We start from the raw sequence: 22,137 nt of genomic DNA on the forward strand, positions 1-22,137 counted from the left end.
GGCCTCCCTTGACCTCATTAACAGACACCTGCAAAAAACATGTCTGTGTCTTTATGTGCCGTTGGAACCACCTTGAGTCACTGCATGCATGGAGATCATCAATCCAATCAGTCACTTTAAAGAGCTTGTTAGGAACCGACACATGACTATCAGGTACAACTGCACATTTAGTGAGGTGTTTTGAATCAATTTATTTCAAATCTTTCACCAAAAAACATTGTTTAATTATTACAGTGGAAGCTTCCTGGTGAATCCATAACAACCACTATGACCTGTAAGACCGTGGTGGCTGCGGGTCGGTCAAGATGTGAGCTCTGTAAAAAGTGACTGATTAGCAAAGTCTGTGGGATTTGACTGGAGGCGTGGCAGCAGCGGACTGCCACTGACGCCCAAACTGGGGACACCAGCACACAGGAAGTAGAAAGGCACATGCGTAATCCTTCCACTGGACCAGCACTGTAAACACAAGAGGTACACGGTAAGATCACGTTTGAAGACAGAAGAAGAAGAACCTAGTAGAAGCTACTCATCAGGGCTACTGCTGAGGCCACGTGCACAGAAAACTATTTAAAGGAGGAGCAATTATGTTAGAAAGGTGGAGGGGGAAACTCTTATAAACTGGCTATTTATGCATTTATTCATATAAATAAGTCACAGTAATACAGTAAACAAGTCACAATAATATATAAATTAAGATTAAAACTAAAATGAGTTAAACTAAAAACAATTTTGTCTTTTTAAGAAAGGAAAAAAAATAACAGCCAGTACACAAACACCAACACAATTTTATTTTGGACTTACGACAGTGAGCAGAGCCCCATGCTGGAAATTTGGATGGAACTGCATGAATCGTGGCTCAGCTCCAGGCTCTCCTTGAACAAACCCACTGAGCAGACACACAGAGCAGTGATAAGTGGAGAACGGACAAATGATACATTGGAAAAATGACTTGAAGCAGCAAAAATCTAAGAACAAAGGACTAACCATGGTAATAGCTCAAAAATAGGATTGGCTCTTGTCTTGAACATGGCTATGATTGCAGGCCGGTCTTCTGCCTTTGGATCGCCTAAGCATAAGAAAAATATTAACAAGAGGTGGTTATATGAAAATTTCTTTTAAAAATAAAAAAAACTCAACAGAATGATATCTGGTTGGATAGAGTTAAAGCACAACCTTTGAGAAGCACTGCGAGCCTTTCTCCTGTTGGGTCCCACGCTAAAGACTGGATCTCTCCACCAACACTGGAATAAAGAAGAGACAAGTCAGTGACATCAAGTTGCTGCAGAACTACATACAGGAATAAAAGAACAAAAACTAGTCGTCCTATTTGTCTTGTTTTTTTATTCTTTAAGAATAACATTTTATGTTCCATTTTGATGCTTTTAGAAAATCTCCCCTCATTTCCCTCTTGCAGCTCAGAGCTGATTTGATTCCATTCAATTAGAGCCCTTACACAATGTCTCCATCTGGTGTGTCAAAGGTTGTCTCTGATAGGTCAGCCACCACGGCTGCTGCTTTTGACCCCGTGGATATGCTTGTAGATACACCTGCCGGATGACAACATCATGTGACCTGTTTCACATTACAAAATTCCATATTGAAGTATGTTTTTTTAATGATTGTATTTACTTTGGAATCACTTACACAGCATCTATCACGAGCGCCGCAAATTTTAACGACGCACCTGAACTAGTAATTGTGTAATGAGACAGTTTACCTGGTAGTTGAGTAATAGTCAGCGCGTAGATGACCGCCTCTCCCTGAACAGCAAACAGGAGTCGACTTCCATCGGGACTCCAACACCCAGACTGGAGAAATAACAGAAGAAATAAAAGCTATCATTCCATCAACATTCAACATTCACAACCATTCAACATCATTTTAGAAAACCTAAAAATGTTTTTTGTTAACTTGGCGGCGACTTCATTATCTAAAAGTTATTGCTGACAAAGCACGTTAGTAGAGACACATGAAAAACTCTACTTGTGCCAACTATACCCAAGTAAAGTCTGTACAACTCATATATAACATCAATATCACAGTGAGAGGTGTTCACCTGGCAACGTCCTTTTAGACACGGCCAACGCTCGCACGTCCACATCCTGGTCTCCCAAACCCTGAACAGAGGAAGTTTGACCTCATTTACCCTCCTGAGCATTCATCATCACTTGCTAATGCCGACTTGACGTGCGGACACATTAATTGCTTGGATGTAACATAAATTATAACTACTGATGGGGCCTCACGCATTGCGGCCATAAGAAAAAACTTATTCACTGACAGCTTTATACATTTTTCCCCTGGAAGGTGTAACTGCATGTCGACCCGATCTCTCACCTGAACAGAGCAGAAGGTGTAGAGGCCAGAATGTGGCTGCCATCGAGGGACCAAGACAGGAAGCTGACTCCACCCCCTCCAACGCGCTGAAGGGCTACGCAGCTCTCGGAAGCAACGTCCCACACCTAAAAACAAATGGCAATGTTACAACCACAGTGGGTCTTTCGGTTGCTTAACGAAGCGGTTTAGGACGCAGGCGTGTTGCGCACCATCATTGCCGTGTCCATAGGGGAAGCTGACACAAGGAGAGACCCACTTGGTGACCAGGCCATTGAAGTGACAGGGGAGTGACCGGGATGTGAAAGAACTTGGGCACAACCGGAGGAGGGCCTTCCAGGGTGCAAGAGAGGAGATACAATTCAATGAGAGCTTGTCGAAATGCATTTGTGGTCAGTGCTGATCTTGGACTGTGGGGACAGCTCAGACAAAATGTCTTCATAGCGTTTGAGCACCTCGTTGACAGTGAGCAGGGGTCCACATGCCAGACCAATAAACAGTTCTGGCAGGCGACAGCGAGGGCCGAGGCACAGAGTGGCTTCCACTGCACCGCCGCAATGTTCCTCTGCAGCCGGTGCTTCAGGGTGGGAGTGGTGGCACTGATAGGAATTACAAAGGAACAGTCACAGTTAAAATACTGATCGGCACACAGAGAGAGACACTAAAACTCCATGGAAACTAGTGGAGAAAAAAAACACAAGAAAAAAAAAAAGAAGAGTGAGGCACTGTGGTAATACTGTTGCGTTAGGCTGAATGGAAATGAAATGAAATGATGTGGACTAGTTCCCTCATTTACCAGAGTTACAAGCCTACCTTTTTGGGTTGTAGATTTTAATAGAATCATCCATTAGGGCTACAGCAAATTTGTCTGCGTGAGGATGCCAGGCAAAGGCCCTGACGACGCACTCCGACCTGGTAAAGCAGAAAGAGGTTCAAGAAAAGAAAAGATTATTGTTAATTAGAAGAATTCATGCAAAAAAAAAATGCTGCTTTTGAATCAAATCTAGTTTCTTTCCCCATCCCTTGCAAAGTTTCAATAAACACACAAACATAAGTTTAGTATTGATATATCTAGAAGCTCCTATTGCTGATTTTATCGTGTCATCACAAAGTCAATAAATGACCTTTAAAACTATCAACATCCACCTTAAAGACATCCAGCTGCTCATGCATGTTTGCATGTTTGGTTGTAAAAAGCCCCCAGAATAGTCCAATATTAAGACTTTAATACAAAATCTGATTCCAGCACAGAATTTAAGTACCATTACAAAGCTGAAACTCACCAATTTAAGACCTGTGAAAACTCTGCGATCATGTCCTCTCTGCTCAACTGTAGGGGGGGAAAAAAAGGTAAGCAACAGGCAAATAAGGGGAACATCCAAGTATCTCATTTCAGCAAGGAGGGGAAACTTACTGTGAGGTGAGGGAACAGCGAGCTGCGAAGAGAGGATATCTTTTGGAGCAACGCCATCGTCCAACCGGAGGTGACAGACAGCCACTTTGGAACTACAAAAAAAACCATAAATACAGAATTGGATACACACATATTCAATACATAACATGAGTGGAAAATCTGTGTGGAGTATAACAAAAGACTTTGATATCACACATACCCTCAGCATCTGAGTTTGCAATTTCATTCAGTAGCCCTGTGAAACCACCATCCCTCCTAAAACAGAATTACGAACAATTTACAATGATTGAAATAACACAAATAATTGTGTGGACTTGTACCGCCACAAAATGCTGCGTAAAGTCTTCCTGAACTCTACCGTCAAACGATTACATCTTCAGCATTAACTGTGAAACTCAAACACGACAGTCTCGCTCTTTTTCTGACGGAGAACTGCTCAACAGAAGCTTCCACACAGAGATGGCTGAGTTCGGTCAACCTTCCCCTTCTGCGCGTGCATCTGCCCACCATGCTGCCGCGCTCCTCATCCACAGAGTTTCCGAGTGGTCCAGAAAGGCTGCCTTGCTGCTGCTCTCTGTTCGGCTGTGGAGTTTTAGAGACTCTCGGGGGAAATACAGGTCGAGGGGACCGGACTCCTGCAAACGCACGCAACACAAGCACACGCGGCTGTGGATTACTAACTGGCAAAACTGGAGCAAAGCCTATTACAGAAGTAATGATATTTCATTTACACAGGAATTGGCATTGCGCGTCAATGTGTGTACGTGCGACTGCGTCATCACGAGTTGTTATTAATCTGATTTCGAGAAATGTGGCTTCTTTCATCATGTTGAGGTTGATATATATATATATATATATATATATATATATATATATATATATATATATATACATATATATATATATACATATATAACACGTAGCAAAACTTTACTACTTCTAACAACCATCGCAGTCGCCATATGTTTAATTCCGACCTGTTGTACTTGGTCTTCATATGTGCTTCTCGATAGCAGCTCGTTGTTGGACTCGCAGACAGTTGTCTGTCCGGAGGGCAACGGAGGAGGAAACAGCGAGAGCGAACACATCTTCAGCCCCGAAAATGGACCCTGAAATCAAGCAGTTGGTTAATCAAGTGAACGGGTACGTGAAATACATGTCATAATTACATTTTAAGTCCAAGCGGAAAGTTAGAACGGAATCAATTGTTCTTGCATAGTTTGCATAGTTTGTTAGCCAACTGCCACTGCTAGCTAGCGGAGTACACCGGGTAGTTTTAGTGAAGCCGTAGTGTCAAATGTTTTATAAGTTACCTTATTACCAGATCAGCGTAGTCTTCACTTTTAGCCCCAGATTATTTTCTGCGTTGTGTCCAAACAGCATATTACAACGGCATGCTACGTGTTGTGACACTTATTTAAGTCAGTCCCGCCGAGTTCACGACGGCAACCCAGAGGGACAAACTGTGCGGAGTTCAGTCAGACGGACAATTCTGAGGTGCTGCCCTCTTTAGGGCTTTGAACGATACTACATAGACACTTAAATATGTGAACACTGTTGTGTTATTTTCTCCTTAAAAGTTACATTTTGCTTAAGTTTGAAACGTTACATTTTGTATTTGTTATTAATAAAATACAATTCCCACTACAATCGATGTACTTACGAGATGTGACTCACAATTTTGTATAATTATTATTTAGTTAATAATAATATATTATTATTTCAGCCTAGTTTGTCATATTTTCTTTTGCGAGGGTAACACTCATGGTCAGTTGCACACCAGTATCCCAGGAGCTCTCGGGAAAAATTGTGTCTTGCTCAAGGACACATCAGCAGCAGCAGCTGACTGATTGCAGTCGCTCCAGGAAACAGAACCACCCGAGTGAAGAACGCAAGTACTGGCAGCAATGTGCACTAAACGCCGCGTCTTTCGTTGCAAAATCATAGATGATGAACGCGGAAAACTGCCAACAAATTCTTTGTGTACGTTTGCAGAGGGGAGGCAAGGCGCCCTCTAGCGGCGGAGCTCACGGCTCCGTGACGTCAATTCAGCACTGGGAAGGAGACAGCTCCCTCCCCCCCAAAAAACCCAGCGCGCCTCACGTTGCATGGGTTCCCGGTTATTGATAACACTGTTTGTCCGCCGGGATCCATCCTAGTAACGTGAAACTCGTGAATATCAAAGACTGGAGACTCAACGGACAGCCCGGACCGAGGAGGAACGTGGATCTGTTCCTTATCATCGACGCGTATATATTTATATATAATTAAAAAAAAAAAAAAAAAAAAAAAAAAAGCCGAGCCCACCCCTTTCACTTGACAACGCGGCATCAGGCAGGCAGAAAGGTATGGGAATGTCACACTATCCGGTTAAATGGTGATTGAATGGGATAATCGGGGCATCGCGGCGATGCTTTGGTGTGCGGTGCCGTCGCTCGGTGCGGTCGCGTTCATGCCGCTCCAAATTGCACCAATGAGCGGATGCTGCCAAGAAGCGAATCATCGTCGATGAGCGCTGCTGCTGGTGGAGGGGGGATGAAGAAAAGAAAAGAGAGAGAGAGAAAAAAAAAAATCATATTTGTGCATCGAGTGAGACCGGCCCTGTTCGGACACGTTTGTGTCGGTTGCCAGCGTTGTGACTAAAATGTTCGAGACGCTGCGACGGTTCCACTTGGCGTGGTGGAGCACAGTGGGCAGGAATCGGACTTGCGATTCATGCACGTCGGCTGTGATGCTGCCGAGTGTCACCGTCACATCCTCGGTTATTTAAAGATTGATCTCGCTGCGTTTGTTTGCGTGCGTGCGTGCGTGCGTGCACGCCGCTCCGTTGCTTCAGGCCCGCGGTGCTTGTTTATCATCGTGTTATTTATTTTCCACGCTCTCATTTTAATATTTTTTTTTTTGCTCCGCCGCTTTTGCCTCTCGCTCGCATGCGGTGCTGCAGTACAAGGAATCGAGCCGATACACCGATACATGTGCTCAGCCTCTCTCTCTCCTTCTCACGCACGTACGCACGCACGCATGGGCGGACGGACGGACAGACGCACACACGTCCACGCCATGGTGGTTATGCAAGTCGACATATTCCTCAAATGCAAAAAAAAAAAAAAAAAAGATTGGGGGGATGACATGTTCCCTCTCACGATGCTCGACAATCAGAGGCTCCTGAACTGCACCCCCCCCCAGCCCCTCAGCCCCCCAACCCCTCATGCTGGCGGCCAATCGTGCGCCTCGGAGGAACAGTTGAGGACGCAGGTGACAGCAGCCAGAGCTGTGGGCTGTGCATCCTCCTCTGGTCGGTTCATTCATAAAGCCCATCTCCACTCCGGGTGATGGTCCCTCTTGGGTTGTTGGTTCCCCCATTCACAGACTGCGAGACGAGGCCCCTCCGGTTGCATGATTCAGACCGATTTTGGAACACAGAACAAGAAGATTATTTGGTGGATGGGCCCGATGCCAAACCTACAGCACGACTCGATTGTTTTCCCGTTTTGCGTTGCGCTCTGTAAAATAACGTCTAGTTGAAGAAAATAATGGCATTCACATGAGGGCTGACCATCGATCGTCCCTTGTTTTCCTGCAAAGCCGTTAACCTGAGGTTGATCTGTACAAACAAAGACTATCTCAAATCTTCCTCCCCAGGCTTACTTCACGCCTCTCCATCCACCATCCACCCTGACCCGCCGTGTTGGGGAAACCCCTGATGAGTGGGACCTGTATCCATGAGCCCCGCGCCCCTTCCCCCTCCCTGTCAGGCTTCAGTACCCCCATCTCTGAACCCCCCTATCGCAGACTCGATGGCGACACCCCTGCCTGCACCCCAGAAACGGACCTGACCCCCACACAGTGTGTCCTCCGTAACGTGCTGTCCATCGACACGGGCGGGCTGGTGGTGCCGGGCGGAAGCAGCCCCACTCCCAGCGATGGACCCTCGGCTCACTTTGACAACAGCGTGCTGAAACTACATGAACATGAGGCCTGCCAGTGTGGCGGCGGAGCCGAAGCCGGCTACAGTCCGGAGGCTGGAGCTGTCCGGAGTCAGTCGGAGAATATTCGACTACAGTCAGGAAGTGGAGGATTTTTGGAGGGACTGTTTGGCTGCCTAAAACCAGTATGGACCATGATTGGAAAGGCCTACTCCACTGAACACAAACATAGTTATGAAGGTATGTAAAGGAAAGTCTTCTGATCCTGTGATGTGCGAACAACATTAGTTTTTAATATATTGTGACATTATCGCAGTGCTTTTGTGTGAAGATGTAGAATCTTTTGGATTCAATGTGCCATGCATTGAAATCCTATGTATTGTAATGGGAGCATCATGGGTGGCTCTGCAGAAAATAACAGCGCAAACACAGTACAGTATTACCCGAAAAATTTGAATATCAAGTAAAAGTTGTTTTATTTTGGCAATTTAACATAAAAGATGAAACCAACAAATTTTATAGAGCCATTACACGCAAATTGACATCTCAAGCAGTTCCTTGTTGTAACTTTGCTGATTAAGATTTTCAGCTTATTAAAACCACAAACTCAGAAAATTAGAATACCGTGAAAAACTTTTGTAGGTTCAAAGAGTCAAATTCTAATCAGGCAAGTTATCCAAAACATCTGCATATTTGTTTATATAATATGTCAAATTTACCTTTTAAGTTGAATTGCAGAAATACAACAACCTTTTCAGGATATTCTAATTTTCTGGGTAGTACCTGTACATATGAAATTGTTAGTGCAGATTAATGCCTCCGTCAAGCTGGTGGTATAAAGATTCTTTGTGTGGTTTTTAATCTAAGCTATGGAATGCCTTCAAATGCATCATTGAACAGACAAAACAGAAACTGCTGCACATATTTTTTTTGCTAATTTTGAGCTTTGTGCCAATTATCTTGGTTTTAAACACTAGCTTCCAGGTTATGATTCCTGTGTGGAGTCATAACCTGGAACATCTTCTCATTTTATCTTTGATGCGTTGTCTTTCATTATAATAAAAACACAATGCATCTATTCCATCAACTCTTTCCTCACACTCTGGTCGCTGGAGCCTATAACAGTTATGTGAGGGTGACGGTTGGTTGCACCCTGAACACGTCACCAGGTCGTCCCTGAGATTAAATTGACAAACACACTCATATTGACAGAATTAATTTAGAATTTCCACTGAGCCTAACGTGTGTCTTTGGACTGTGGTGGGAAACTTGGAGAACCATGCAGGCACGGGGAGACCAGCGAGAACAACTCCACTCAGTACAGCCTGAGTGTGAGTCAAACAAACGACCAAAAGTTGCAAAAAAAACAAAAAACAAAAAACAAAAACTAGACCCTTAATTAGCACACATGACCATAAATTAGCTGCACCGCACACTTTTGCTTGGCTCATCTCTTTCTGCGCACCGCGTCCTGTTGGAGGTGGGACTGTTTATGGTCCGTCAGTCCGCTCTCACAGCTGCCCGGGGGTGGCACTGCGTGCGCCTGCCTGTGCCGCAGCCACACTCCAGACAGCAGGACACGTCAGTGGACCTCATGAAGAATTGATCTTCCTGTCTCTTTTATTCGGCCAAGCTCATCCGTTGGTAGTGACCACGCTCTCACAGTCATTTAACTGCAGCCAGTATGACAGAGGACAGACTCTGAGTGCATGGCAGTCTCCTCACCCCCCTTCAGTTTATCTCAAATCTCTGGATGGAAGAGGTTATGGTCCTTCAGATGACTTGTCAATGCATGTTTGTTTATGTGAACACAGGACTGTTATTATGTCCAACCAGTCTATTTTCAGTGTGTGGGGCATAAACCAAGCATTTGCTCAGTGACACCTCCCTGACTCGTACATGCTTATACTGTATGTAGGTGCATTGTTTGGGTTTTTTGAGTCATTGCAGCATTTCATATGTAATCATTGAGATTGTGTTTTTTTGTTGACCTTGTTGGCGTGTGTTCAGAGTCCTGGGAAGTTCCTTTCGAGGAGATCTCTGACCTGCAGTGGGTGGGCAGTGGGGCGCAGGGGGCCGTCTTCCTCGGCAAGTTCCATGGAGAAGACGTGGCCGTGAAGAAAGTGCGGGACATCAAAGAAACCGAGATTAAACACCTCCGTAAACTCAAACACCCCAACATCATCACGTTCAAGTGAGGAAACTGCGTTCACACCACTGAATCGCATCTAATTTGATGCCCCCACCCCTTCCTTTTTTTTCACACACTGCACTCTGTCTGTCTCTGTTGTGGTTCCCACCAGGGGTGTGTGCACCCAGGCTCCATGTTACTGTATCTTGATGGAATACTGCGCCCAAGGCCAACTGTATGAGGTGCTGAGGGCTGGCCGTAAAATCACGCCCTCCCTTCTGGTTGACTGGTCCATGGGCATCGCTGGTGGCATGAACTACCTCCACCTTCACAAAATCATCCATCGGGACCTCAAGTCCCCCAAGTGAGTAGAGTCGACCACATTAAAAGCATGACAACGTGTTCGGCACTTGTTGAATTACGTGCAATGTCACTTCTGCAGCATGCTGATTACGCACGACGACCTGGTGAAGATCTCCGACTTCGGCACGTCGAAGGAGCTCAGCGACAAGAGCACCAAGATGTCATTCGCCGGCACTGTAGCCTGGATGGCTCCCGAGGTGATCCGGAACGAGCCAGTGTCCGAAAAGGTGGACATCTGGTACGTTTTCTTTTGCCAACTCCAACTTAAATCAGCTTGTTTAGTTTTGAATAAAAGATGATCAAATATTCTTTTGAACAGCAGAAATGCTTTGTTCCAAATGAACTTGATCTGAATGAGACAACCCCGATAAATAATACCACCACTTCACTTTCAGGTCCTTCGGAGTGGTGCTGTGGGAGATGCTAACAGGAGAGATACCCTACAAAGATGTGGACTCGTCTGCCATCATCTGGGGAGTCGGCAACAACAGCCTCCAGCTGCCTGTACCCGAGAGCTGCCCTGATGGCTTCAAGATCCTCCTCAGACAGTGCTGGTAATTGGTAGAGAGGATAACTGGAAGGGGAAACTGTCAAAAAAAAAGCACATTAGAGCATTTGGAGTACATGTTGGTATTTAACGTGTGGGGGAGACATAAGTCTGCGGTGCACATATTGATTTTGCAGGCATCGGCGTTGAACAAACTTCTCGTTCCTCTCACAAATCTGCAGGAACTGTAAGCCGAGGAACAGGCCCTCTTTCCGCCAGATTCTTCTCCACTTGGATATAGCGTCCGCTGATGTGTTGTCCACCCCACAAGAGACGTACTTCAAGTCTCAGGTAGGTTCACCCTTCCAGTCTCTCAAAGTCTGGCAGTGCACAGACAAACATGCATCGCGGATACTGTTGCATAAATAAATGGGGACATATGAGGTCCCCTTCCGGCAGCGCAGAGCTGACTAACAGAAATTCTTGCTTTCATCAGGCTGAATGGCGGGAAGAGGTGAAACGGCACTTTGAGAAGATCAAATCTGAGGGTACTTGTCTGCACCGGCTCGACGAGGAACTGATCAACAGGCGCAGAGAGGAGCTCAGGTCTGAGATTTTTGTTTATTGCAAAAACCTGCAGACGGTTTGATGTGAACTCAATGGTGCTTCCACTCTGTCGCTCTCATTTCCTATGTCTGCTCATGTAGATCAAACAGGCGTTTAAGTGCATATGCAGTGTTCTGCTGACAATTTCAGGTTTGAATGTTGATGCACAATGGCATTAAATGCTCCTTTGTTTGCCCCTCAGGCATGCTTTGGACATTCGCGAGCACTATGAGAGGAAGCTAGAGAGGGCGAACAACCTTTATATGGAGCTCAGCGCTGTCATGCTACAGCTGGAGCTTAAGGAGAAAGAACTGCAGAGGTACAAATGAAGACGCAGGGTTTATGTGTTTGGGTCGGGCACCAATTCCTCACTGGTGAATCAGCCGCCGTGTATCTGCGAAGCGCGTCATGCTCGTCTTTCAATTGGTTTTCAGGAGGGAGCAGTCACTGGATAAAAAGTACCCGGGTCTGTTCAAGCACCACAGCTCCAGACAGAGCAGCTCTTCCAACTCCATGGACAAACTCATCAAGAAGAGGAACGTCCCGCAGAAACTCCCCACGGGGAAGAGGTGCCGTGCGGAGTCTCATTGAAGTCTCATTATTTCATCAAAGTTTGATGCCAGAAGCGGATGAATGAATATTCATCAGCTTTGTGGCTCGTAGTTGTTTTACCAAAACTCCTCTCCGCTCCACCAGGCCAGACCTCCTCAAGTCTGAGGTAATCATCCCCAAAATGGATTCTTCCGTGATGCAAGTCACTATCCCCGCCTGCCCCAACCGAAGCTCCACCTCCCCCAGCCGGTCTCGGAGGGTGAAGACCCGCCATCGCAAGCCTGGGAAGGGCAGCAGCGGGGACCTGGCGGGACTCAAGGCCAACCAGTCATCCTCCCCCAACAGGGACTCGACCGGCCAGGCGAACGGCTGCGCCGGCAACACCTCCAAGCAGCTCCTGGAGCCCTCGGCGGCCCTGCGAGGCCTCGGCCACGAGCAGCAGCAGAGGCAGCTGTCCTCCTCCAGCCCCGACCTCATCTGCACCACCCTGGAGGCGGAGAGCCAGGGGAAAGGGGAGCCTAGCGCAGGTGGGCTGGAGCGAGGGGGCAGCCTGAGCGCCTCGGCCGGGCTGGGGGGCTCGGAGGGCGGGGCGGGCGGCCTGGACGACCTGACGGAGACCCCGCCGCGCAGCGACACGCCGAGCGAGGACGCCGCGTCCTTCCCCTTCTCCAGCAGCCCGGACTCGCCATGCGGGAGGGGGGCGGCAGCCGGCAGGGGTTCCCTGGGGTCGCCGCGGCTGCCCCTGGACGGTGAGGACAAGGAGGAGGGGGCCGGCGCCGTCCGGTTGCCACGGGGAGCATCGGGCGGGATCGGAGGTCAGCACCTCACCCCTTCGGCCATCTTGTACCGAGCGGCGATCACACGCAAGCAGGTACGGCGTCACGCTCGTGGTCAAAACAAACAACAATAACGTTTGTGGTTTTGTGCGCGCGCGTGCGTGCAATTTGAGAGTATGAAAAACAAATAATAAATATTAAAATTGTCAGGCAGGCAAAATGGAATAATGATAATAATAGAGAAGAGTAAAAAAAGCAAAAACAGAAACATCACAATTATTATTATTATTATTATTATTATTATTATTATTATTATTATTATTCCATGAGGGAGGGTGGAGGAGGGGGTTCTTTGAATGTATGGAGTGCTTCAGGTCTCACCGCACACTTCAAAGCTGGGAATTTCTTTCTGTGTTTGGCGACTGCAGAGACGTGGAGTGTCATCGGAAGAAGAGGAGGGGGAAGTTGACAGCGAGGTGGAGTTGCCACGAAGGCGGTGAGCTCCCTGCTGCGACTTAAACGTTGAGAAAATTCCTCACCCGTCGCCTTAAGACTTTTTTTTTTTTTTAACGTGGTCAATCATCTCTCCAGGCGTCCGACCAGCATCACCAAGTGCCAGTCGGTGTCGACCTTCAGCTCGGAGAACCTGTCGGTGTCGGACGGCGAGGAGGGCCACACCACCGATCACTCTCACAGCGGCACCCCCGACGTGGTCAGCACCAACACGGATGACAGGCTGGACGACCGCAGTGACGACCTCCTCTCTCAGGGGTCGGAGATCCCGGCGGACAACACGGACCCTGCGCAGGCTTCCGACGGCCTGTCGGAGAGAGACGGAGCCCTCGGACAAGCCAAGGCTCAGCTGGACGTGGGGCAGAATCCAAATGAGGTAAAGAAACTCCGTCGAGGATAGCATGTGTCTATTGTGCCAGGCTGAAGTCAAATAGCGGAGGAGAAAACAGATGGGAAATGTGGACCGCTTTTAAATTCTCAATTGTTTAGCATAAGCATGAGATCATTCGAGAATAATTGAGTTGTTTTAATGCAAGGTTCTTTTGCCTGGTACAGTCACCAAAAATACTGTGTTTTTTTTAGCAATCTTTGTTCTGTTTTAAGCAAAATTTTGGAAAAAGTTAGAAATAAAATTGATTGGTGGGATTTTGAAATGCTTTATGATTGAAAGTACCAAAACATCAATGCTGCTGCTGCAGCTGCATCTTAAAAGAGAGTGTCTAGAGTGGCGCAGTGGTTTGTGCTGCCGTGCCACAGCAAGAAGGTTGTGGGTTCAATTCCGGGCCTTGTACCATTCTGTGTGTTGCATGTTCTCCCTGTGTCTGCATTGGTTCTCTCCGGGTTCTCTGGCTTCCCCCCACAGTACAATAACATGTATGTGAGGGCAATTGGCGATGAACTGGCAACGTGTCTAGGGTGTACCCCCCTATGACAGCTGGGAGAGGCTCCAGCAGCCCCCCGTGACCCTGAACTCCAGAATAAGTGGGTGTTGACAATGGATGGATGATGTCCAACTTACTGACCCACTGAGATTTCAGGTCTCCTTCTAGATCTTTAATCATTCTCTTGTATCACTGATCAGCGGGAGTCTGTGAGTATAAGCAATTCTCACATGATCATGTGATTTCCTGCACAAAATTCTAATAGTAATGCAAACTAGAGCACACAAGTGGGGTCAACCCTAGAGAGCTTTGTGTGAAAAACCTTTAGTATATGCACAGTAAGTTGCGCAGGCGGTGTTCAATGAGGGTAATTTGTGACACAGTTCCTCTTGGTGTATTTCCACAGAGTCGGGTCCTGTGTGATGATTCTGACTGTGACAGTGCTGAGTTGGATCAGTCAGGTAGCGGGGAGCCCAGCCGTCCTCCCAGCGCTGGAGCTTGGCTGCCGCCATCGCAGTCCTATCAGGGCTCTGCACAGGTGCCCCCATCAGGACCGCCGTAGATCACTGGACAGTAGCAGAAGACCTCCAGCTACAATTGTTGGCACTCCCATCACAGGCATACACTAATCTGTCAGTGCAGTACATTACTGTTGTCATGAGGATTCACAACTACTACACTCAGACTATGACAAAGTCCTCACATGTGTTTGTTGCCCAGCAAATCAGATTTGAAAGACATTTGTCATAACCTGACATCAACTACTCTGGCAGCTTGTGACATCAGATAAATGCCATCTAGGTTTCAGTGGAGTTTTTTTTTTTTTTTTTTGTTTCTTTTTTTATTAGGCAAAATAGATACCAAGGTACCTTTAGCCACTGCGCCAGTTGAGCAAAAACCCTTCCACAGACGCACGCACAAGATACCACACTCGTTGTCCTTTAAACACTCTAATCCTCACTCTGGGAGCATCCTTCACGATACTCCGCACACTAATGCATCAAATCCTAATGAATAATAATGTAAATATCCATGGCATACCACGTGAGAAATATCTAACTTTATTTTATTTGTAAGATAAAAGTGTAAGACTAAACAGTATGCAGCCCTGTGAACAAATGCATGACTACATGTTTATAATTTATGGTTCGAATGTTTTGGTTTTATATTTTGTGAAAGTTTACACTTTTTTAATACTGAAAGTATTACTTCGGTTGTTTTTCTTTTTGTTCATAAATGTCAGCACTCAAGAAGAAAAAAAAAAAAATCCTAAATGGAATGAAACCTCACTGAGACATTGATCATGATGCATAAATAGGATTCTCAGTAGATGACATTATTTTTAACCCTACTACGACTACTGAGTTTCAAATTCACATAGGACGTGCTTGAAGGTTTATTTTTGATTTTAAGCATGTCAAAAAATGAAACAATGGGAGACATTTCAGTTTACCCAAAATGTACTTTAACCATCACGTACTGCTTCATCTGTTCTAAATTCCTGACAGTCGTCAGATTGGATGTCCGTTATTTTCTCCAAGAGATGAATTACCTCGAACATGCACCTGCCCTCCCAACCCAGATTATTTCTCAGCCATAAATCCTCTGTGCGGAAACAAAAGCAAAGATTTTGCCTCCGCTTCCATTTTACATTACGAGCCAATTGATAGAAACGCATCCAGCGACATCCGCCCTGCACAGTCCTTCCTGAAAGCCTGCCTACGTTACCCATGATGCAAATAGTCGCTCGTGTCGGAGATGCGGGTGTGAAGGCTTGTAGCAGCCAAACTAGCCACGAGTTTTAATACGCCACACCTCATTTCTTTTTAATTTGCAGCGGTGCAAAAACTGCAATAGACTAAAACATGAAATGCAGGTCCTCCGTTAAGTGACGAACCAAAAAGTCTCCCTTTAGGTCGCGATGTTGGCAGGCATCGTGACAAACCTCAACGGTCCCTTTTACCCTTTAAGAAAACTACAGAAGTAGCCGGATTAGGGAGTAGCGCACTTCTCTGTGATGGTTCCTGGTAGAACAGCTAAGTATCCTTTGGGTTTCAGATAGAAATGTTTTCTTTTTATACAGCATTGCACATTGTACCTGTAACATAGGAATTATATCAAAAGCAAAATATTATGAGCAACAATAAATAATGTATTGGTTAAAAGAAGTGTGCGGTTTTCTTCTCAGAGGTCACACCTCACAAGACTGTTGACAAAGAAATAAAGTGTCTTTACATTAGTTCAAGAATTCTAGAGTGACCCTTTACTTTAGCTGAACCATAAACAAGCAGAAAGGACAAACCACTTGTTAGCATTTCACATCTTTTTTTATTTCTGCATTTCATTTCTTCAACAATTTAATTGCACCCAAATCTACAATAGTTTGAAAACGTGCACAAAATGTGAGTTTCTTCATCCTGCAAAGAATAATAAAAAATAAAATCTGACCCAGGCAAAAAGGATAGCAGGAAACTAGTGTTAATTCTATAATTCTCCTTCTAGTTTATCATAATTTAATACCTCAGCATAATATACTTAGAAAGACCAATATGTCTTGTCGTTGTGCCCCTTGCAGCATACCCCTCCCTGCAGTTAAAAAAAATATTCTCTATTTAAAACAAACATTTCAATGTTATTTTCATCATCATCATCATAATCATCATTGCTATGGTCTTAGTAATTCCAGAGAAAGCAAAATATTTTCCTCTCATTAAAGCCCTCTCCTGGTGACCAAAGCCCACCCACCCTTACCAGAATCCAAATGCACGCTAATGCTCAAAAGTCCTGATTGAGAAATAAAACGGATGGAAACACAGGAATGACACAAAACAATTACTCTGCAATTTAAAAAGGTGACACGTAATGCAGCTTAATTTTCTTTTCCTTTGAACCCGCACTTATTAGATAAGTTAGCTTCTGACTAAAAGGCTTTTCCTGCACACACCTGCAACTGGAGATCATTCACACCTATTGGAACCCGTTAAACCCACAACGCCTCCTTTAGGAAGTACAGCTTCAAACGGAAGATGGCAAATATCAATGACTTCTACTTACAAGAAGCTGTGTATTAAATAAAAATAAATAGATATTCAAAAGAAAAGGGAGAGAACAGTCCATCTATAATGTTACTGTGTCTTTTTTTCTTCATTTTTTTACATTTTCTAAGAAAAATCTGACATAATAAAAACATTATTTATGCCTTTTCAGATTTTTCTAAAACTTTTTTTTTTTTTTTACCTATATCAAGAAGATCATACAGATATACAGTAAAATAAGAGGGAAAATACAACGGAAGTCTTTAAAAACTATATGCAAAAGGAATTTAAAAACAATAAATAAATAAAATACCAATATTATGGTGGGGGTGGAATTACAACTGAGCAGGTTTATAACCAAAGCGGAGGTGAAAACAGTGAGTTTATGGTACTTGGTTTTTGCATTAAGTTCAATAAGGGACCTCTTGGTAAAAAGTAGGGTGAGGGGTTACGTTAGGTGCTGATGAAGATCCTCCATGTCAGTTGGCTGCGAGTCCAGTAGCTTCAGAAGACAGCCTGAGGAGCACAACACACAGGGGTCACTCCTAATGTTTCATTATGATATTTTTTTTATTAAAGAAAATCAAGTGAGTGACAAGAAAGTCATGTGTTTGAACAATATATATGCATGCAGCCTGTTTTGTCCCTACCCTTCTTTTTTTTTTTTTTTAGATGGGACTTTACATTTGAATAACTGCAAATGGGATATGTAAAACACATTGCAAACACTGAGGCGAGAGAACGCTGTAATATCTTTTAAAAAACAGAGCCTTTACGTCCTTTATTCACTGATTCTGTGCTCGTCTGTTTTTACTAGCATCACTCACCCTGGTAACCCAGAGTTTCTACAGCCTCTCTCAGATCTAAATGACTGTGTTCTGGTTCTGGCTTACCGGGCATTGATCAGGTACTCGGCCAGGCTGATGCTGGCGTGAGAGCCAGTTATGGTGACCTGCCTGTCAGTCGAGCCTTCCACAGGGTTGGCAATCTTGATCTGAGCGCCTGACATCTGGCGGATCTCATTGATCTTTGCACCCTGACGGCCAATGATGCAGCCAATGAGCTGCCCAGGAGGGAAAAAAAAAAGAAAAAAAAAAGAGAGAACAGCATGTTTGATACAAAGACAAAAAAAATCAAGTAAATGCAGATGAATTAAAACTAATGTATTGAAAAAGACCACCAATACTAGTGCTACAAGTAAAAAATAATAATTGGAACTTGGAAATATGGCAAGTCAGTTCATATGCTAATATAAGAGCTACCGTGAACTTGGTTCCTGTCTTGGAGGACGCAGTGGATATTTTTGTTCCAAACATTCTGTGAATGTCGCTGTTTGGAGTCAAACTAGACACTTGGATGACGCCACCCGACCAGTGTGAAGACATGCTGTGCTTTCCCTTTGTTGCTTATTATGTTCGAAGTATGTGGGAGCATTCCACTGTCTTTGGGCGGTATTATTTCCCTTCACAAAACTGACAATGTCACCAGAATCTCAATCAACAAAGCGGTGAGTTGTATATGGGTAAAATTGTAATTTTGGGTGACATATCCATTTTACTGAGCAGAGATGGGACTCACATCATTTGGAATGGTTAGCTCGTGGGAGCCAGTCTGTGCAGAGGCATCCATCCCAGCTGAGGACATGACAAGAGAACCCGAGTGAGCACGCCGACAAGGTGAAGTGTTAGAAAATTGGAAGCAACTTCCTTTGCCTCCATCCATCTGTCTGCCTACCTTGGAAGCCCTGGTTGCTATGTGGAATGGTGAAGGGGGTCTGCTGCATGGCCAGCTGGTGTAGTTTGGTGAGCTGTCGGGAGGAGAGGACGTGGAGAGCGAACACAGAAATAATGAAAGGAAATATCGAGGACATTACAGGGCTGAGATTTTGCAACGGTCTGTCTGGTGCAAGTGGAAGGAGTGACAATGGGAGAGAAAAGTGAAATGGAATGTGACACTGGTGACTTCATCTAAACAGATGGAAAAGGAAAAGGAAAAGAAAAAGAAATTCAAACTTTGTTTAAACTGTATGGAATGTGCTTATTTTTATGGAGGCCTAAACAGGATGTGCATCAAGCAGGGGTGAAGAGGAAAAGTCAGAGGGATGGAATAAGAGGGTGGCATGGCTTCCCAAGACCAAAATTTTAAATATATAGGATCACTTACAGAGGGCCCCTCACTTACATCAGGCTGGGGAATGGCGTGCTGCCCTTGGACAGCGTATGCCTGCAAGGAGAGAAAAGCCCTTAGGAGAGTGTGGCAGTGACACACACACACACACACACACACACACACACACACACACACACACACACACACACACACACACACACACACACACACACACACACACACACACACACACACACACACACACACACACACACACACACACACACACACACGACAGAACGGCCACAACTGAGAAGGCGGCCCTGCATAAGTCAAGCGCAGGGGTAGGCAAACTTTTTGACTGGTGGGGCCACGATGGGTTATAAAATGTGAGCGAGGGGCCGGAGCACTATGCCTGGTCTAGAGTGTGAGGCTGAAGTCCTTTACCTGACCACCGGCAAAGATGACGGGGGATCCTGAGGGCTTGGGCCTGTATGGGATGGTCACTCCCTTTGGTGGAGACTACAGAAAACACAAACATCAAAAGTTATGGTTAGGGCAGAGAGAGAGGAGGAGACATGGCACACTGGAAGGAGAGTTGATTGATACCGAGTCACTGTACCTCAAGCATGACGACACAGATCTGCTTGACACACTCGATAATGGACTGTGGGGTCCCTGCAACAGTTATGGCACGCTCTGTTGAGTTGGGCAACATGTCTCCTGCTACTTGTACCTGAGCTCCGGCCGACTGCAAATACAAACACACAGAGGGGAAATGAACTTGGACCTAAAGCTAATGGCTAATAATGCAATTTGTTCATTACATATATTTTGCAATTTTGGCCATTTTGTTTCGTTCAATTCTAAACATTAAATAAATAACAACGAATGAATCAAGAAATTGATGGGACGAACCTCTCGGATTTCCTTTATCTTGCAGCCACCTTTGCCAATGAGCGAGCCACACTGGCTGGCAGGCACGACGAGGCGCATGGTGACCGGTGGTTTGCTGGTGGCTGTGCTGTTAGTCATTGAGGTGCTTATGTCCTGATGAGAAACATTAAACAAGAGGGCAAATCAACGCGTTACTTGCGCTGCCATGACTCGTCCGATTAAAGACGCAGCGAGGCCTGAGCTGACCTCCTCCAGTTTTTCGATGATCATGGAGAAGGCTTTAAAGATGGAGGTGGTGGGACCCGCCAGGGTGATGATCCTCTCCGGACAGTTCCCCTCTGAGATGTTAATGCGAGCTCCACTCTGCAGGGACGGACCAGGGAGACAAACAGGACGAACCAGATGAGCCACAACGCTACAATATAACGGACATGTGCCACCGTCACTGGGATCAAAGACAGGATTCCTTTAAATATCTCTTCGGGTGAACCTACCTCTTCTCTCATCTTCTTGACAGACTCCCCCTTCTGTAAGAAAGCACAACCACAAACAGAGTCAATAAACAAACCACAACGCAAGATGCAGTAAGCATCCACCATTCATTTTAACAGCCAAATAAATGATGAAATTAAACTAACCTTGCCAATAATGCTTCCAACCTCCTGCAAAGGAGACACACATAAAGTTAAGTACACACATAGTGTGGATTCTTCTTACTCCACTTTGGAGAAGTTACAGCATCAAGCCATTAAAGTGGGAAGTGACTTTCGAATAAATTCAGATCGACTTGTTGCTTGAGATACTGCATTCGGCCGCACTCACCTTCCCATGCATGAGTAGCCTGATAGTTAAGGTGACATTAAGTCCTCCTTCGACCATACTAGTGTCCATTGCTGCAGCGGACTCCACGATTTAGCCTGGCGCGCAAAGTTGGTCTTTGGTCACTGGGTGAATGTCTGCAACAGAGGAAAGGAGAGAGAGGATGACTGTCAGATCGATGCTGCTGCCTGTAGCGAAGAGATCTCATCAGAAGGCTTTGTTTACTAAAAATGCTGCTGTCACTGCCGCACCATGAAGTGCTGCAGACAGTTTACATGGTGCGGGCCCGGGCTAGCGAGCACTGTACTCCAAAAACGTTGACTATCCACTCAGAAAGAATGAGACGTTTCAGTTCAGTAATTCACATTAGATTGGCTCCAATCCACTCATTCACGCCAGCACAATGAGCCACTGTCTCTCTGCGGCGGCGACTATTTCCTGGCAAAGAGCGGCGATGGCGGGTAAAACCGGTCACTTCATTTGGGAAGGCCTGAATGAAGGCCACCGAGACAGTTACCAGTGTCCACGCTTTCTACCTAGAGAGTGTCCACCTCAGGAATAAACGGGAGGTCGGCAATAGAATGAAATGAAGCAAAGTCCTAGACGAGACGGAGCAGCGCAGCTAGTCACGCAAGCGGGCGGGATAAGCTAGCTAAGTTCGCAGGTTGCCTTAATAATTATTCCCCTTATTGTGAATTTTGGGCAGCGGGCATGTGAAAAAAGGAGTCCAATTTACCACACGGCATTCAACTCGGCCATTCAGTAAAAGTCAGTTTTATCCATTTTAAATTAGAATCGCTAGCGTCTCCTGCTCCAGGAAATAGCCTGATCCCGCGGCCTACGTAGCGCAGGGAAGCACGCCGAGTTCTCCCGTCCTTCAGTCCGAAAACAGCGCCAAGCGGGCGAAACAACGCCATATTTCCGGAGCTCTTACCCGAAGCGTCCTTCGCAGCGTGTTCAGGGGGTGGGTAGGGTGGAAGGGGAGAGGTTCGGGAGGGAATTTTGAGAGGATCCGGGGAAAAGGGAAGAGACACCGTTATCCGATCGGACTCCACTCTTCTCTTCTGCTTGGCACAAAAGGCAAAATGGATTCAACTTTGACCTCCCGGCCGCCCCGCCCCTCCAGCCGGGTCAACGCCTCCCACCCGGAACGCCGTCCCGTCACGCTGCTCCAAACTTCAGGCGGTGATAAAGATATTTATGTTTGTTCTAAACAGAAGACAGGACAACAAACGGTAAGTTACACTTCTGATGAGTGTGTGTGAAGACAAACTGCATTGGAATGTGCAATTTT

The 22,137-nt window shown here is 45.7% G+C and overlaps 3 protein-coding genes across 5 annotated transcripts; 1 reads left to right on the forward strand and 2 right to left on the reverse strand.

The window, feature by feature from the left end:
* Positions 1-178: 178 nt before the first annotated feature.
* aaas (achalasia, adrenocortical insufficiency, alacrimia) lies at positions 179-4,851 on the reverse strand. The gene is made up of 16 exons (XM_076042038.1): positions 4,726-4,851; positions 4,256-4,383; positions 3,948-4,003; positions 3,749-3,840; positions 3,618-3,664; positions 3,148-3,246; positions 2,790-2,933; positions 2,547-2,667; positions 2,338-2,462; positions 2,057-2,117; positions 1,718-1,808; positions 1,454-1,547; positions 1,174-1,241; positions 985-1,066; positions 802-886; positions 179-456 (listed from the first exon to the last, which is right to left on the reverse strand). The coding sequence occupies exons 1-16, from the start codon at positions 4,834-4,836 to the stop codon at positions 301-303; spliced, it is 1,560 nt and encodes a 519-aa protein (XP_075898153.1). The 5' UTR covers positions 4,837-4,851; the 3' UTR covers positions 179-300.
* Positions 4,754-15,229, forward strand: map3k12 (mitogen-activated protein kinase kinase kinase 12). Of its 2 annotated transcripts, none has more exons than XM_076042032.1 (14): positions 4,754-4,891; positions 7,391-7,914; positions 9,685-9,868; positions 9,978-10,169; positions 10,248-10,406; positions 10,564-10,722; positions 10,898-11,006; positions 11,152-11,261; positions 11,464-11,580; positions 11,696-11,830; positions 11,958-12,684; positions 13,018-13,085; positions 13,181-13,478; positions 14,390-15,229. In XM_076042032.1, the coding sequence occupies exons 2-14, from the start codon at positions 7,452-7,454 to the stop codon at positions 14,543-14,545; spliced, it is 2,877 nt and encodes a 958-aa protein (XP_075898147.1). In that variant the 5' UTR covers positions 4,754-4,891; positions 7,391-7,451; the 3' UTR covers positions 14,546-15,229. The 2 variants fall into 2 exon arrangements, with proteins under 2 accessions (XP_075898147.1, XP_075898146.1); XM_076042031.1 differs by lacking the exon at positions 4,754-4,891 and adding an exon at positions 5,831-6,094.
* A 1,395-nt stretch (positions 15,230-16,624) lies between these two features.
* pcbp2 (poly(rC) binding protein 2) lies at positions 16,625-21,934 on the reverse strand. 2 transcript variants are annotated; one of them, XM_076042041.1, is made up of 13 exons: positions 21,778-21,934; positions 20,847-20,980; positions 20,663-20,686; positions 20,519-20,551; positions 20,271-20,387; positions 20,046-20,177; positions 19,750-19,878; positions 19,575-19,649; positions 19,200-19,241; positions 18,753-18,825; positions 18,597-18,652; positions 17,912-18,081; positions 16,625-17,534 (listed from the first exon to the last, which is right to left on the reverse strand). In XM_076042041.1, the coding sequence occupies exons 2-13, from the start codon at positions 20,913-20,915 to the stop codon at positions 17,498-17,500; spliced, it is 957 nt and encodes a 318-aa protein (XP_075898156.1). In that variant the 5' UTR covers positions 20,916-20,980; positions 21,778-21,934; the 3' UTR covers positions 16,625-17,497. The 2 variants fall into 2 exon arrangements, with proteins under 2 accessions (XP_075898156.1, XP_075898155.1); XM_076042040.1 differs by having other exon boundaries at positions 19,182-19,241; positions 21,778-21,933.
* Positions 21,935-22,137: the final 203 nt, after the last annotated feature.

Source organism: Nelusetta ayraudi, unplaced genomic scaffold, assembly GCF_046127955.1.
Source record: "Nelusetta ayraudi isolate G7.1 ecotype Tasmania unplaced genomic scaffold, CSIRO-AGI_Nayr_v1 ptg000070l, whole genome shotgun sequence".
Classification (NCBI taxonomy): domain Eukaryota; kingdom Metazoa; phylum Chordata; class Actinopteri; order Tetraodontiformes; family Monacanthidae; genus Nelusetta; species Nelusetta ayraudi.

Bases quoted from the DNA above. Each gene is read 5' to 3' on its own strand.
- aaas (XM_076042038.1), bottom strand. From the start codon at position 4,836: ATGTGTTCGCTCTCGCTGTTTCCTCCTCCGTTGCCCTCCGGACAGACA. The intron at 3,841-3,947 runs GTATGTGTGATA...TTTTTTTTGTAG, and splicing joins TGCAAACTCAGATGCTGAGG to TTCCAAAGTGGCTGTCTGTC. The intron at 887-984 runs GTTAGTCCTTTG...GTGTCTGCTCAG, and splicing joins ATTTTTGAGCTATTACCATG to TGGGTTTGTTCAAGGAGAGC.
- pcbp2 (XM_076042040.1), bottom strand. From the start codon at position 20,915: ATGGACACTAGTATGGTCGAAGGAGGACTTAATGTCACCTTAACTATC. The intron at 19,650-19,749 runs GTACAGTGACTC...TGTTTTCTGTAG, and splicing joins TCTGTGTCGTCATGCTTGAG to TCTCCACCAAAGGGAGTGAC. The intron at 17,535-17,911 runs GTAAGCCAGAAC...TGTGCTCCTCAG, and splicing joins GAGTACCTGATCAATGCCCG to GCTGTCTTCTGAAGCTACTG.
- map3k12 (XM_076042032.1), top strand. From the start codon at position 7,452: ATGAGTGGGACCTGTATCCATGAGCCCCGCGCCCCTTCCCCCTCCCTG. The intron at 10,723-10,897 runs GTAATTGGTAGA...ACAAATCTGCAG, and splicing joins ATCCTCCTCAGACAGTGCTG to GAACTGTAAGCCGAGGAACA. The intron at 13,086-13,180 runs GTGAGCTCCCTG...TCATCTCTCCAG, and splicing joins GTGGAGTTGCCACGAAGGCG to GCGTCCGACCAGCATCACCA.